This window comes from Rhopilema esculentum, chromosome 14 (genome assembly GCF_057945365.1).
Source record: "Rhopilema esculentum isolate cy_ngs chromosome 14, ASM5794536v1, whole genome shotgun sequence".
NCBI classification, from domain to species: domain Eukaryota; kingdom Metazoa; phylum Cnidaria; class Scyphozoa; order Rhizostomeae; family Rhizostomatidae; genus Rhopilema; species Rhopilema esculentum.
The window spans coordinates 865,354-879,729 of NC_142828.1; the positions used below are offsets into that span (position 1 = coordinate 865,354).

General features: G+C 36.7%; 1 protein-coding gene across 1 annotated transcript; it reads right to left on the reverse strand.

The window, feature by feature from the left end:
• Positions 1 to 238: 238 nt before the first annotated feature.
• On the reverse strand, positions 239 to 14,355 carry LOC135695933 (uncharacterized). The gene is made up of 2 exons (XM_065215161.2): positions 12,416 to 14,355; positions 239 to 8,105 (listed from the first exon to the last, which is right to left on the reverse strand). Exons 1-2 carry the CDS (start codon positions 12,526 to 12,528, stop codon positions 7,103 to 7,105), a joined length of 1,116 nt encoding a protein of 371 aa, XP_065071233.2. The 5' UTR covers positions 12,529 to 14,355; the 3' UTR covers positions 239 to 7,102.
• Between the last annotated feature and the right edge of the window lie 21 nt (positions 14,356 to 14,376).

Sequence of the window (14,376 nt, forward strand, 5' to 3'; positions counted from 1 at the left end):
AGAAAATGTCATTTTCCACTGAAGTAAAGCTTTGGACATCGAGATCTGACTCAAAATTCGCTTTTATGTAGAACCATTTCCCAAATAGCTTTTTTCCTAATTAGAAATAGATTTAACCAGGGATCGGGCACAAATTAAGTTGCCTGAACTCCTGGCCCCGAACAGAATGGACCGAATATCAAAAAGAAATTTAGCAGATGAAAAGCCAATTTATTCAAGCAGATAAACAAGTGAAAAATGTTTAAAGAGTGCATTTAAGGAAGAATCATTCACGTTGTTGTGGTAAAGTGGAGATTCTACTCATTCTGGAACTGTGGTAGTCAATAGTCACTTGGTACTTCAGACGACAGATTTTCCCCATAGCAGATGTATGTATGTATAGATATCTTTAACGTAAATAACAGAACGAAGCAAAGCTTGTTTTCAGCCTGGTTTACAAATAAAATGTGGAAAATATCTTAAAGTAAAAAATCTTAAAGTATTTACAATAATATAGTAATAAATATAATTATACAATAAAACCATAGTTGTGAAAAGGTAGGTCCTTAAATTTGTCCATGAAGTAAGATTTACATTTACACTTAAAATTTGAGTAAAAAGATATATTCCTTAACTCTTTAGGATAAGAATTCCAAACTTTGGTTCCATAGAATTTAGATGTCTTGACATAAATAGTACCTTCACCTCTTGATCTGTAGAGGCATCCACTGGTCGAGGAACGTGTATGGTGTTCATGTACGTCTGATGCTCTTGTTGCAAAATCAGATGAATACCAAGTGCCATATCATTTATAACCTTAAATATGAGCAAATATGTGTTCAGCTCAATTCTTTGGTGGATTGGTAACCAGTTTAGTTGTATGAAGATAGGTTTGCTACTGGTTCTTCTGTTAACAGAAAATATGACACGAGCACATCGCCTTTGAAGTTTCAAAAGAGTATCCAAATGCTTGGTGCTGAGATTATAGAAAAGAGGTGAACAGTTGTCTAGGTGGCTTAACACGAGTGAATTAGCAAGGTTAACCAAGCTTTCACGAGGGGGGTACACTTTTACTCTCCTGATGATGAGATTCCATAGTTCAACTTTTTGGATAAATCTCTCATGTGATCAGAATAATCAAGGTGTTCATCTAATGTAAATCCTATACATTTATATGACTTTACATAGTCTTTACATAGCCGAAAAGTTAGCAGGTAAATCGTTTACATCAATAAGGAACAGCAGCGGTCCTAGAATTGATCCTTGGGGGACACCAGTAGTTATAGTAGTTCTCTTGGATAAAACTCCATTGAAGGTAACAACTTGGTTTCTTTGAAACAAAAATGAATTTAGCCATCTATATATGTTATCATCTGGGTTGAGCCGTTTGACTTTGGTTAGTAAGGAGGTGTGGTCAACAGTGTCAAACGCTTTACGTAGATCCAAGAAGATAGCTCCAGTTAACAAAGATTCATCCATGTCATTGTATATTATATCAGTGAGGTTTATCAGTGCCGTAGTAATGGAATACTTGAGACGAAAGCCAGATTGGAGTTGGTGCAGTAAGTTTTCATTTGTTAGAAATGCGTAAATGTGGTTAAAAGCAACTCTCTCAATTACTTTACCTAGACAGTTCAGGACGGAGATAGGTCGATAGTTGCTATTCCATCTTGGTTAAAATAATTCGAACTTAGCTATTCCAACCTAACCTCTCCCAGTCTAAAAAAAGTGGGGGAGGGCTAAAACAGAATAAAAAGAGGCTTTATTGGTAGTTTATTAGTTTATTACTAAATAATTGGCATTTTGGCGTTTATTACAAACAAGTTGGAGGTGCAAAGCCCCCAAGCCTCCCTACTCTACGGTGCCTGACTAAATGAAATTGAGAAATATGTACCAATTTCTGAAGCTCAAGTTCCTGTCTAAACTGATCTTTATTGAAGAATTAAACGAGGAACTAAATCACATGCTTCAAAATTAAAATATAGACCACAGCATACGAAAATAGAGGCAGAGCAGTGAAGAGAAGGGCGTGCTCTGATCCCATTTGCCTACAAGGTGGGACGAAGCATATTTTATGTTTTTAATTCAAGGAGCATCCTTAAGGCCCATTTCCACTTCATTTGCGATTCGCATTTCGCACGCGATTTTCGATTTGCAAATTGCGAACAGATGTGAATCCCATACTTCATTCGATCAAATGCGATGCGAACCCGGTTTGAGAACAGTGCTTTTGCTAATTTAACCAATGAGATCACATACTTAAAATTTGCAAATTGCTTGTGAAAATTGAAGGGGTTGGCGTTGACATTCCATGGTGATTAACACTTCTATTTGCTCATTTGCTTTGCTTCGCAGCATCATAGATTGAGGTTCGTTTTGTTCTGATGTAGAGGCGGAAAAATCATCATCAGAATCAGTGTCCCAATAACTAGGTTTTCTGATTTTCTTGAAATGTGACACATTGCGCGTCACTCTACGCTGATCTTTGTTCTTGGCAATAATCTGAGATCCTTTTCTTTGAACCAAAGCGAGTAGTTAGCTTATTTTTCTTTTCTTGCTTCACTAATACAATATCACCAACTGCTAAATCATTATCTTTAGTGTGTCTTTTAATATCACCATGGCCTCCCACTTTTTTTGCAAAGAAAGCAGCTTCAAAGCTGCAGTAAAAAGGGTACGAAGCCTTGGCTCCCTACTTTTTTAGCCTTGGCCCCCTAACTTTCCAATTCGTGGCGCGGGCCCTGATCACTCTAAGTTTTGTTGTAATTCCTTTTAATTCCGTCATTGTTAAACGTATCTTGGTATCTATTAATGAGCGATTTTAATTGCAAAGTTGGCAATTTGCCCCGTATGCTGCGATTGAACAAGAGTTCTGCTGGGGGTAATCTCGTTGTACAGTGCGGCGTGGATCGGTACTGTAGAAGGAAACGAGATAGTTCATGCTGCACAGGCTATTCCAGGGTCGCATAGCAGACCAAAACTGGAAAGAATTATTTGAGGATTTGTCAGTCCTAGATTGTTTGAATGGCTTAACAAAAAGGTTGTATATTAACGACATTGAAAAATATAAATGGTTCAACAGGGTTTCATTTTGAAACATCCACTTTGCGATACCCAAGGTATATGAATTACGTCACAAGGCGTATCAAACAGCCAATTTGGCGAGTAAAGAGTAAAGATTATTTCCCAAGGCACAGATAAGGGTGTATTCTTTTCTTAAGAATTACTAGGTAACATGAGGTAATTCAAAATGTCTTGTCTTCTATTGTTACAGAGTCTTACAAGGGGAGGGTGCTTGGGTAAAATTTGGCGATTGCCCTGTTAAGAAATTTATGGAAGACCTATACGCGGATATTTTGCTATTCTTTCATGACTTCTTGATTACCAAATCTCTCTAAGTTAGTTTCGAAAAATGCAAGATTTGTGTTTCCCGAGAAAAAAGATATCAATTAATTCGGGCTAGTTTAGAAGGAGTTGCAAAAGTTCAGCCAAACAGGTACGTTTGAAAGGCAAAGGTTTTGATTGAGGGGGTCAGTATCACATGACTGTATTTGATGCAGAACACGTATATGTTTTATGGACAGCTACGAAGGCGCTTTTTCTCAAAGTATCATTGAATTAAGAAGGGATTTTTTATCATTTTGGATACTCGGTCGAGCAGCCCCTTTGATAATTTTTTTTGTATTTGGTTGAGGTTCAAAATGTCTTATTGACACGCGATAGATGAGGCAACACCATCTTCCTTGACGCTTATGAAATAGTTTCTCCATGCAATTAGGTTTTCTCCAACCAAAAGTTTTCCTACAAAAAACTAAAGCATTTTCTCAAAATTGTCCACGTTTAAAATGTCACGATTAAAATGGCCTAGCTATTGCTTTCCTAATTAACTTTGAAACCGTACTGCACATATCAGTCGAAAATCAGTTTCATGTTGTGAATCATTTACATTTTAAGCCTTGAAAGAAGATTAAAAGGGAGTTTAACTATTAAAGTTTCATGTCGTACTTTGAAACAGATGTTTTCCAGTTGTATTTTGTCTAATAAAGATCGACCTTGTTTGCAAAAAAGCATCCCATGAGGAAAAAATAAATGTATTTATCTCAACTACGAAAAAAGGTTGTATTTTTATCTTACCAAACAGACTGTCCTTTCCAAAGAAACTCTTGGTTCATTATCAGGCCTGTCGCTACAGGGGGCGCCCCTCGAAAAGTAATTCCATTGCAGAAACGAGAAGTTTTTGCCATCTAGGGTCGCTTAGTCGGCAAACTTCCAAACTTTTCGGCAAATAAAAGAAGGCTCACCCACTTTGTCGGCAAATGAGACTTGGAACCCCCCTTTGAGCACAATAGCTAGCGACTGGACTGCTTATCATTGATCGGGAACGATAAAGAGTCGTGCAACATTTGTAGGCTGAGAAGCCTTGTGACGTTTCGTCTTTTCAGAAAAATCGATGCCCAGATTTGAAGAATTAATTCGACGCATTTTTATAAGGAAACAAGTATACCTAAACCTAATCATCTTCTACGTGCTAGATACAGCAGCTTTTAGATAACTGATTATTTCTACATAAAAGCCCCAGTCAAATGTCAGAATATTTCACCGAGCAACGTACAGCAAAACAGGTTCTGCAAATGGTAGTGTAATTCTTTAAATGGATAAAAAGACTGGTTTTGTATTTTTTAACAGTGATAAAAAATGGTTTGATACATATTAACCTTGAAACCCAGAAATTCTCAAGTTTTTTCTTTACGTTTGCTTCAAGTGGTGATAACAATGTCAGACTTTTCAATAATTTCTATAAACTTTAGGATTACTTGCATCAGCATAAGAACGAATAAAATACTTTGCAAGAAAGAAATAAACATTGTAAACATCTCTATTTAATTCACCTTGCAAGTTCCATTGCAAAATCTTTAACTTGCTCATCAATCTATTTTGAGGAAACCCAACTATTTTTAGAAACCCTGAGTCAATCCGTGTGAATATTTTACCGAACAGTGAATATTCAAAAACTCGCGTACTTTCTAATGATCGGGAAAAAGGTGGCCGAATAAAATCTCAAGCTTGATAACACGAACCGGGATATTGACCTTTAGGGGCCCCAAAACGTTTGCATTTCGCGCATTTGGTTAAGTTACAATTGAGGATGCTGCTGTTTAGCAAGACATTAGCTGAAACAATGCATCTAAAATTCACTTTGCAGGAAAGAAAATTTACAGTCATTTTTCATTAGAGAAGTGCTTTTCTTTAGTGAAAAGATGGTCATACCTTTAGTATCATTTGTCACTTAACAGCACAACAACGACCATAGTAGACATGACAATTGGGGGGAGGAGGGGGGAATGGGAGTTTAGAGTGGATTTGAAGTTGCAAAAAGTAGCATTGTTCAGAGGTTTAGTTAGGGCCGTCACCATGGTCGATTGTGAAAAATTTTGAAAATTTGACATTCTAAGAATGACTGGAAAATGGATTTAGTGTATTAACAAAATTGACTTCAAACCTTGGTCGATTTAGAAGCAAGGAAAATCCCAGGCAATATTTATGAGCTTGTTATGGCAATTATCAATATTATTTGCTTTAATTTGACATAGCGTTAAAATGTCTTGCAAAGTTTTAGAATAAACTTTTAAGATCAAGAAAATGAACACAGTTTAAAATATCAACATAAACAAGATTAAGAAACTTTTAATTTGCAAAATCAAATCGTAAAAGGTCTCCATAAGCAAGCCATTCTATTCAATCCTTCTTCTCTATAACCAAGCACAACCCTCGCACCCTAATCATCTCAACAACCTCATTTATAATTGAGGGACCCCACGCCTTTTCCCAACTTCTCGGACCCATCCCTTTCATAGCGCAACCAAACCCTGTCCATCCTGTTCCTTCAATCTTGACGCTTCCATGTCCTTCGCTACCTTTTTAAAACAACACCAATTTCGTATTTATCTTTTTCTGTTAGCAAGCGGTATTCTTGATGAAGGAATACATAGGGTATGTGCGTTGCGCGTGGTACTACATCAAAATAACGATAATATAGATAGCAAATATATTGAGTACCAGAATGAAAATAAATATGTTTGGTTGTTAAAACACGACGTCTCGAGCATGTACAACCAAGTTTCATTTGCCTTTTACAATCAACTGCACAGTTGACCTATTACCCATCGGAGAGGCCTGGGATCTAATACCCCAGTCAAAAAAACAGCATTTGGGGGCATTTTTCGAAATACTAGCTTTTTCAGCGTGTCAAACTGTGTTTCTCTACCATAAGTTTCATGCTTCTATCACAATATGAATGATTTTTTCACAAACAGCCCCCACTAATGTAAACAGATGAAATAAATCAACAAGAACTGTAGTCAGACAGGGAGAAATGCAGCAATAGTCGCAATTGAAATTTTGGATAAAAAGTCAAGATTCACAGAGAAACATAGCGCTGAGAATTTGCAGAGACAAAAAGAACTTGCAAAGGAGCTTCAAAAGAAGAAGAGAGAACGAGAAGGACTTGCAAAGGAGCTTCAAAAGAAGAAGAGAGAACGAGAAGGACTTGCAAAGGTGCTTCAGTCATATAATGGAATGTTTATACAACTCGAGCACGATGAGGTCTTTGCTCATTATTTGTAACACTCGACCTATGTGTTCATCAAGTTCGCTATTAAAAATCACTCAAAAGGACTTGAACTGGTTGCACGCAGATCTTTTACTTTTCGTGATACTTTCTGTTCTAAATTTAGCTGACCTTTGCATAAAAATACAGGACAGTTTGACAAAATACGTCAATCATCAGGCACGAACTACCAAATACAACGAAAATGTTGTTTCAATGTAGCGCATTTGACCATCGCCAAATTAAAGTTTCAACCATTAATTACATTACTACGCTTGTCATGGCAATGCTTCAGTTGCCCTGGAAGTGTGTCAGTTTGTGTTATGGAGATAAAACCCACGTAGATTTTCGTGCTTTACGAGGTGTTACAAATGCAGCACAGACAGTTGGATACAAACTGTTCCGGAATCAACCATTATTGTATTTAAGCTTGAGCTTTCAAAGACAAATGCATAGCCGTTTTGTAACTATGCTTAATCAGTGAAAAGACTTGACAGTAACAGTTTATACGCCCGTCTAATTCGCCTGATCACGTGCAGCCATCTCATCCAATCGAATGATTTTGGCTCCGCCATCTGGCACACGTGACCTAGTTGTTTGTGTGAGTTGTCGACCTCGTCTTCTGATTTGCCATTTCTTCAATAACGATCTTGTGTTGAAGCTAATGACAAGCAAAGGATCTATCAACGCATTTCCCATTAACGTAAAAAGAGACACTGTAGAGAGCTCTGGAAACGGTGAAATATTGTAAATGATGGTAGGCAGCCACGTGACTATTGATGTAGTGATCAATGAAAAGAACAGCATTGATGAATTGATCTTTCTTTTGAGCTCCTTCACAGGATGATCTCTCCGTCCTTGGTTTTTGCGCAGGGGCATTTTCTTTTTTGATGAAGACCAGTATCTCAGTAGGCCCAAAACCACGAGCAGCTGCAAAACCACTATCGATATTAGAACGAGACACAGTAGCCCTAACAATATATACGAGTACACTTTGGTTACTTTGCTGTTGTACCCAATTACATATACCCAAGATAACGGCATGATACTGATTACAGCAGGAACTGTCCACGTGATCACCAGACCCCTGCAAATCGTACGCGTACCGATCAGTCTCCTCCACAGCGGTTTCATAATGCTTGCGTAGCGATCAAACGAGAGATACAAAGCATTGAATGCCGATAGAAACAGTAAGTATGCGTATATGTACGGGAAGACAGCGTTTTTACGATTACAAAGCTCGATGACTCTCACTGGAAGAAGAACAGCTCCGAATAACGCGTCACTTGCGAGCAGGCTCACCATAACAACAGTGGTCGATTTGCGACGATCGTGACGACTCTTGATGCACACTGCAATGGCGGCTAAATCAACAATAACAACAACTACTGCAACGGCAACCAGAAACTCCCATTCTGATACCAATCCCATCACGCAGGGTGAAGGTCGTTTAGAATGCCACGATATTTGAAAAAGGGAACGTCTTCGATGACAATAACCAAGTATGGTGCTATTTTTCCTGCAAAAAATGAACCGTCTAATCAAGCAAACTGAAGTCAAGATGAAAGGAATGCAATGTTTAAATACTATCACCAAAAATTATGGCTTTCATGGGACATTCAAGAAACATGTCACCCTAAGGAGCTCAAAGCTTTTTCAGAATTAAGTACAGCTTTTAAAGTTATCATAAATATGTATAACACATTTCTAGCTAAGAACATTAAAATACTTGTCAAACTCAGTTTGCAACAACGACCATGCCAGCGTTCAGGAAATGGATTTTCAAGATCTTCCCACATGCATTAAAATGGGAAAAACATTGATGGTCCAGTACAAATGAGTGATTTTCTCTCAACAGCTAAGATTTTGATTGAAGTGAAAATGCTTTCTGTTTTTTCTCCAATGAATTAAGTATAGATTGGACGATTTTTAACATTTGCTGGCAAAAACGGAAAAACTCAAAAACAGATGTTATCAAGCTCAGGGTCTTGCCAAAACACCGATGCGAATACCTATGCAATTCCTTTAAATTGCAACTGGAACAGGTGTTTTATTTGAAATTTCATCATTTGGAATGTTGCCATCGCTTGAGAAATATTCAGAAAAAAATTCGTTTGTACGTGATTTATAGTTGTGGAAAAATTGCAACCATGCTAAAAAACACCGATTGAAAAATTTATTTCTTTGCCAAAAATTTTGTTAGCTTAGCGTGATTAAGATTTTGCCGAAATGTGCTGAATACACAACAGCTAGATAATAGATTTATTTTTTGCAAAGTTTTGCAAATGTTTTAAGGAAATTGTTAACGAATTTAGATGCATTATTACTTGAAAGGTGGTGTTTGAGTAGTTGGTAAATTCTTTTTTTAATTCCAGAGTGCAAACTTAATTTGACAAGTGTACAGGTATTTTCGGGGCTCTGATAGCTTTCAGAGATAAAGTAAGATGCACGACTAGCACCGAAATGGCAAGAATCGGAAATCTGACCCCGCCTCTAATTTCAAAAGCTTGCAATCTATCTTTATAAGCAAATAATAAAGAAATGCGGAGAATACAACTGTAAAGCAAAGGCAAGAGATAAATCCTCTTCATCATTTTTGAGGTAAGTTACATCTTCCGTCGTCTATAAACAAACAAGACTCTCGCATATTCCTGGGGCTGACAGAAAATGTCCAAATTGTCAATCTTTAAACATAACGGCTGTGGAGGACGAAATTCATCTATTATTAGTTTTTCCCCCTTTACGTGTCTGCTAGGAATTCTATGTTATCTGTGATTTATTCAAAATTTTCCAGAATCTCATCCCTTGACCTTTGTGATAAGTTTATCTGGTTGTTGAGCCAAGAAGATACGGATTGTCTGATATCAATAGCTAATTTTATATCCCTGGCTTTCGAATCACGGGAATCTTTTGGGAAGCCCTCCATGTGCATTTCTATGTAACGTTTACCGTATAGCTTACAATCATGTTCGCATTTTCTTATCTTGCAATAACCGCTTGCTGTAATTTGAGATTTATTCTTAATTTGTTATGAATGTAGTTATGCTAACTTGTAATTGTGCTGGAGATGGGCCATTTCGGCCTACAAGCCTTAAAAAATTATCATCATAAACTAATGTTTGCTCTTTAGCGAAGCAGTGAACACAAACTATAAACTTAAAACAAAAATTCTTAAAACAAAACATTGCGTATAAATTTTCACTGATGGTAAAAGATGACCCTGTACAGCGCAAAAAGGGGTAATAAAGAAGCAACCAATAGATCTTGAAAACAAATCCAGTCTAAAGCTGGTAAAGTAGCTATTGGCAGTAGTTTAAAGCAAATAAATTCTCATATGAAAACAAAACAGTCGTAGCCATTGATAGCAAAACCGGACGAAAGTGTCATAAAAATGCCGTGTAACTTGCTGTAGGAACGTCAACATTTTACAAAACGGTAAACGAATAACTAAGAATTAGCACAGAAAAGAAAAAAGGTACTAAAGTACTTGTTGTCTCATACACAGAGTAAAGAGTCCGACGCAGAAGAAAATTTTTGAAATTCAGCCTTCTAGAATGGCTAAAAATGCATCTCCCATACCATTTTCAGAAAAACATTGATTATTGACATTTAGGGAAAATTTAGGAGGGGAGGAATCATGCTAAAACTCTAGTGGCAGACGTTGGGTTAAGAAAGAAAGGGCAACCATTGGTTCAAAGTGCACATAAAAGTGAATAACAAGCTCTTGTATTGATTGACAGAATTTTACTTCCTGAAAAGAAATGTGCATCTACTTGGTCCCGAGTATTTTTTGTAGGCCACGTTTACACATCAAAAATGCAAACATTGCAATGATACAAAAACGTATCTACTGAATTGATGCAAATAATAGACAAATAATAGAAATATACCTACCTAAATAAATTAGTAAAATTCAGTTTGCTCTTTTTTGAAACTCTTTTTTCAAAAAGCCGTTCAGAAATTTTTTAAAATTTTTTAAAATTCAGTTTGCTCTTTTTTGAAACTCTTTTTTCAAAAAGCCGTTCAGAAGTTCTAAAAAGTCGTTTAGATCTCCTGTTAGGAATGGATAAATTTGACCATAAATCATCCACACAAAATGAGTTTTCCCGGAAACAAAGAAAAGGGAGCGGTTTCTGAGCTAAAAGAGAATTATGTTTTCAAGATTCTAAATCTTACCCAAAATCTGAAACTAAAAGGATAAAAAGATTAAGCTTACAAAAGGGTTCTTCCAGCCCAATTTGCAATACTGTTTTTATCAATTATTCCAGTTAACCTTAACCTCCTCATCACAAATCTGTAATTTTTCAGTTACAAGCGCTTACATTTCTTTTATTGGATTGTAAAACGAGGAAAAGATTTCTCGATTTGGTCATACTACGACGCTAACGTGATCTCGCAGTGTAATTTTGCATGACACGACTTCATATTTCGGTGATCGCAGTTGTCGTTCAGTTGCATAGGAGCATTATATGTCAATTCAAGCCAAAATACACGAGGGAAAAGCAAAGTAGCCATCGCGACTGTTCGCTATCTCGAACGCTATTATATTCTCCTTGCTTTGATGTATAGGTTTATATAGAAAAATCATTCACCATTTCGACTGCCTGTTATCTCGATCATCCGATGTGCCGAGCCTTTTCCTACTTCACTTGGAAGAACGAGTATCCGTTATTTCGAACAACATGCCAAAAATATATTTCTTATTATCAGAGCAAAAATATTTTTTCGAAACAAAGAAAAAAGAATGTAAGCAATTTTTGAAGACCATTTGGAAGACCTCATAAAATAGAAGCAATGAATTAAAGAAGAAAAGCAATTCTGCAAACAAAGAATACGTGAGGAAATCCGGGTTGAAAACGTGTTAGTGGAGAGCCAAAAAGAGGATATTGTATACGATGATGCTAAAATGACCAAAATATAACTGAAAATGCCACAGAGGAGGTGCAGCGCCCACTCAGAGATATGGCGAACCTCCATGATCTTCAGCAGTGATATAGAAATCCTACCTTTTAGATAATTGACGTTTTGATGAAACCGAGCATTGGTATGTTGTTTTGCATTTAGCGCTCCGTATAAGCTTTCGGATCATGGTCGGTCACCCGTTATTTCAAACATTCGCTATCGCTAATAGATCTTAGTTTTTTGAGATTTCAAGATAGCGGACTTCAACTTTAATTTGATTTTTGTTTCCAAATGGGGGAACGAATAATTTGAAATTCAGTGAGAGCGTCGAAATAACTTTGAAATATTTTAAGTACTTTTGATGTAGGATAAGGTAGTTCATCTCAAAAGAAGTTAATCTCGACCAGGTTTCGCTAGGCAGAATCGTTTCCCCGATTTGCGTGCTTTTGAACATCACGCCATTTCGTAGACTTAACAAATCTTTTCTGTGTTAAAAAAAATTGTTTACATAATATCTTGAGTAAATTGGTCACGAAATCTCTATGAAAAAGAGTGAAGTGGTTAAGAGAGAAGCATGAGTAACTTTTTAACAAGCATGCATTGCTGAGTTTTCCAAGGAAGTATTTGTCTCGAAAGAAACTTTATCAAGTATTGATTTTAAAAAAAATCATGTTTGTAGGAATATGTTTAGAACATGCTACATATACCTAGCTAATTAATCGGCTTAAAATTATAAGTCAACTTAAAAACAGATTGTAAGTAAATACAGGCTTGGCTTAGAGAAAAAACAAGCACAGAACATACATGAAATGAATACGAGTGAAGGCGTGTTAAAGAAAGTATCCCTCTTATTTTAAGAAAATAATAAATCCTGAAAAAAGAAGAAAGTGAGTTATTGATATTCGATAAAAGTGCGAAATGTATTACCTCCCAAATGAGTTGAACGATCCCTTACCAGCAGATGTTGAAGGAGATGTTGAGAAAGTCGGTCCGCTGTCCGCAGAACTGGCAGCTGGAATCAAGACTTTGAAATAACGCATTTATCATGCAAAGTCACATATGTTTTAAAGGGATTGAAATCGGGGGGTCTTATTACAACATGCAGCCTTCGACAGGTTTATTTTGCTTATTACCAAGACTTTACCAAGATAGCGAAGCAATATTCGCGGAAAATTTTACAGTTGTTTTGTCAGGTTACCGTGGGCAAAGACCTTTCTCAGGTGGACCAGTTGGTGCACACAACAGATATTCTTTTAGAATGTAAGAATCGCGAATGTGTTTAGCTCAACTAAAATGATGAGATTGATTGGGCAAAGCACCAATCTCTTATAAACTGTAGCAGTCTCAGGTCCTCTCACTGATTATAAAGAAGTTTAAACTTTCATTTTAGCTACACTCTTTTTTTATAAGAACAATTTTAAAAAAATACGACCCTCAAAATTGGTCAAAAGTTAACAAAAAATTAACAAGCTGAGGCTGAGCTAGTGTAAATGCAATTTTGAACAATGTTTTATTTCATAAGCGAGGATTTCAAGCCATTTGTGAGTGCTTTTTCGGTGAATATCCAAACTTGGCGGCAAATAAAGGTTGTTTTTCACTTTGTTGGCAAATGAGGCTCGAACACCTCCCTAGAACGAAAAAGCTAGCAATCGCAATGCTTACAATCTATCAATTTAAGAACAAATTAAGAGCAATCCAGCCTTGAATTTTTTCGAAAAAATTAAGAACAGTCAGCCTGAACTTAAATTGACTAGCTCTTATTCAAAAAAGACGATGATTTAATTGGAGGAGCGATGTATTGGGCAGTGCATTGGTGTCTGTTTGATTTTTAATAGTCGACAAGTAGATCTGAATGGTTTCTATACTAATGAGCTCACACAAACTGTACACGCTAGTTAATATTAGCCATCAATAATATAAAAACACACGTAAGGTTGGTTACTGGTGTCGTCACACTTTTCAAAGAATATTCCTGGAGGCCTCACTCCAATACCCCCCAGCTCCCCCCCCCCCCCCCGTGGACTAAAGTTCCACGGAAAAAAGTGATTTCCTTATGGTTCTTTTTTACTTCAATCAAGCCTCAAATATATACTCTTTCCTCAAACTGTGGATGGGCCATAATCATGACCACAAAGCTAATCTTCATTTGATGACATACTCGGGAATCTAACTTCGTTGCTAGTCATGTTTTTTTTACCAGATTATTGACCGAAAAATGCCCTTGCACCATCAATCGGCACTCTAGCAGCATAAAAAAGAAACAGATTAATTCAGCGTGGAGTTATCCTCATTCTAGAAGATATCTTGCATAGAGGTATAGTTACTGTAATTTCAATATGCATACATCCTGACTAGCAATTTGTCTTTAAAACGTCCCGCAAATAAAGATTCCCAAGAAACAAAAAACAATATGTTGTCCATCATCAATAGGACATCATCAAAACCTGATTCATCACTGTTCTGTGTTTGATATATTAGTTAAGATGTGGAGTTATATTCCTTCCAAACGGCCGGACACAAAATCATCTAACGGGTGCTAGTAAAAATCTCCGCCATAGGCTTACCTTCATTTTCGTACCGAAACGGTGCCCGATTTACAAAACCTGCTTATATGTAGAAGGTCAAGACACATCAAATTCTGGTTTTCTTACTTCGTAGAGTGATAATCCGTCATTGAAATCTCCTTTCGTCGACTTTAAAATGTGACCTAAACTTCATTGCTATAAATTTCTAATTTCCAAATTGGCAACCAAACGCTCTTTGGTTACCTTAATGATTTATGCATGACTTTGGTGGAAGTTTTATCTCTGGAGAAGCTCAGTGCAAGACTTCTTCTTAAAAATTTCTCAAGCTTCCATTCAAAATGTTTCTTGAATAATTAAGGGCCA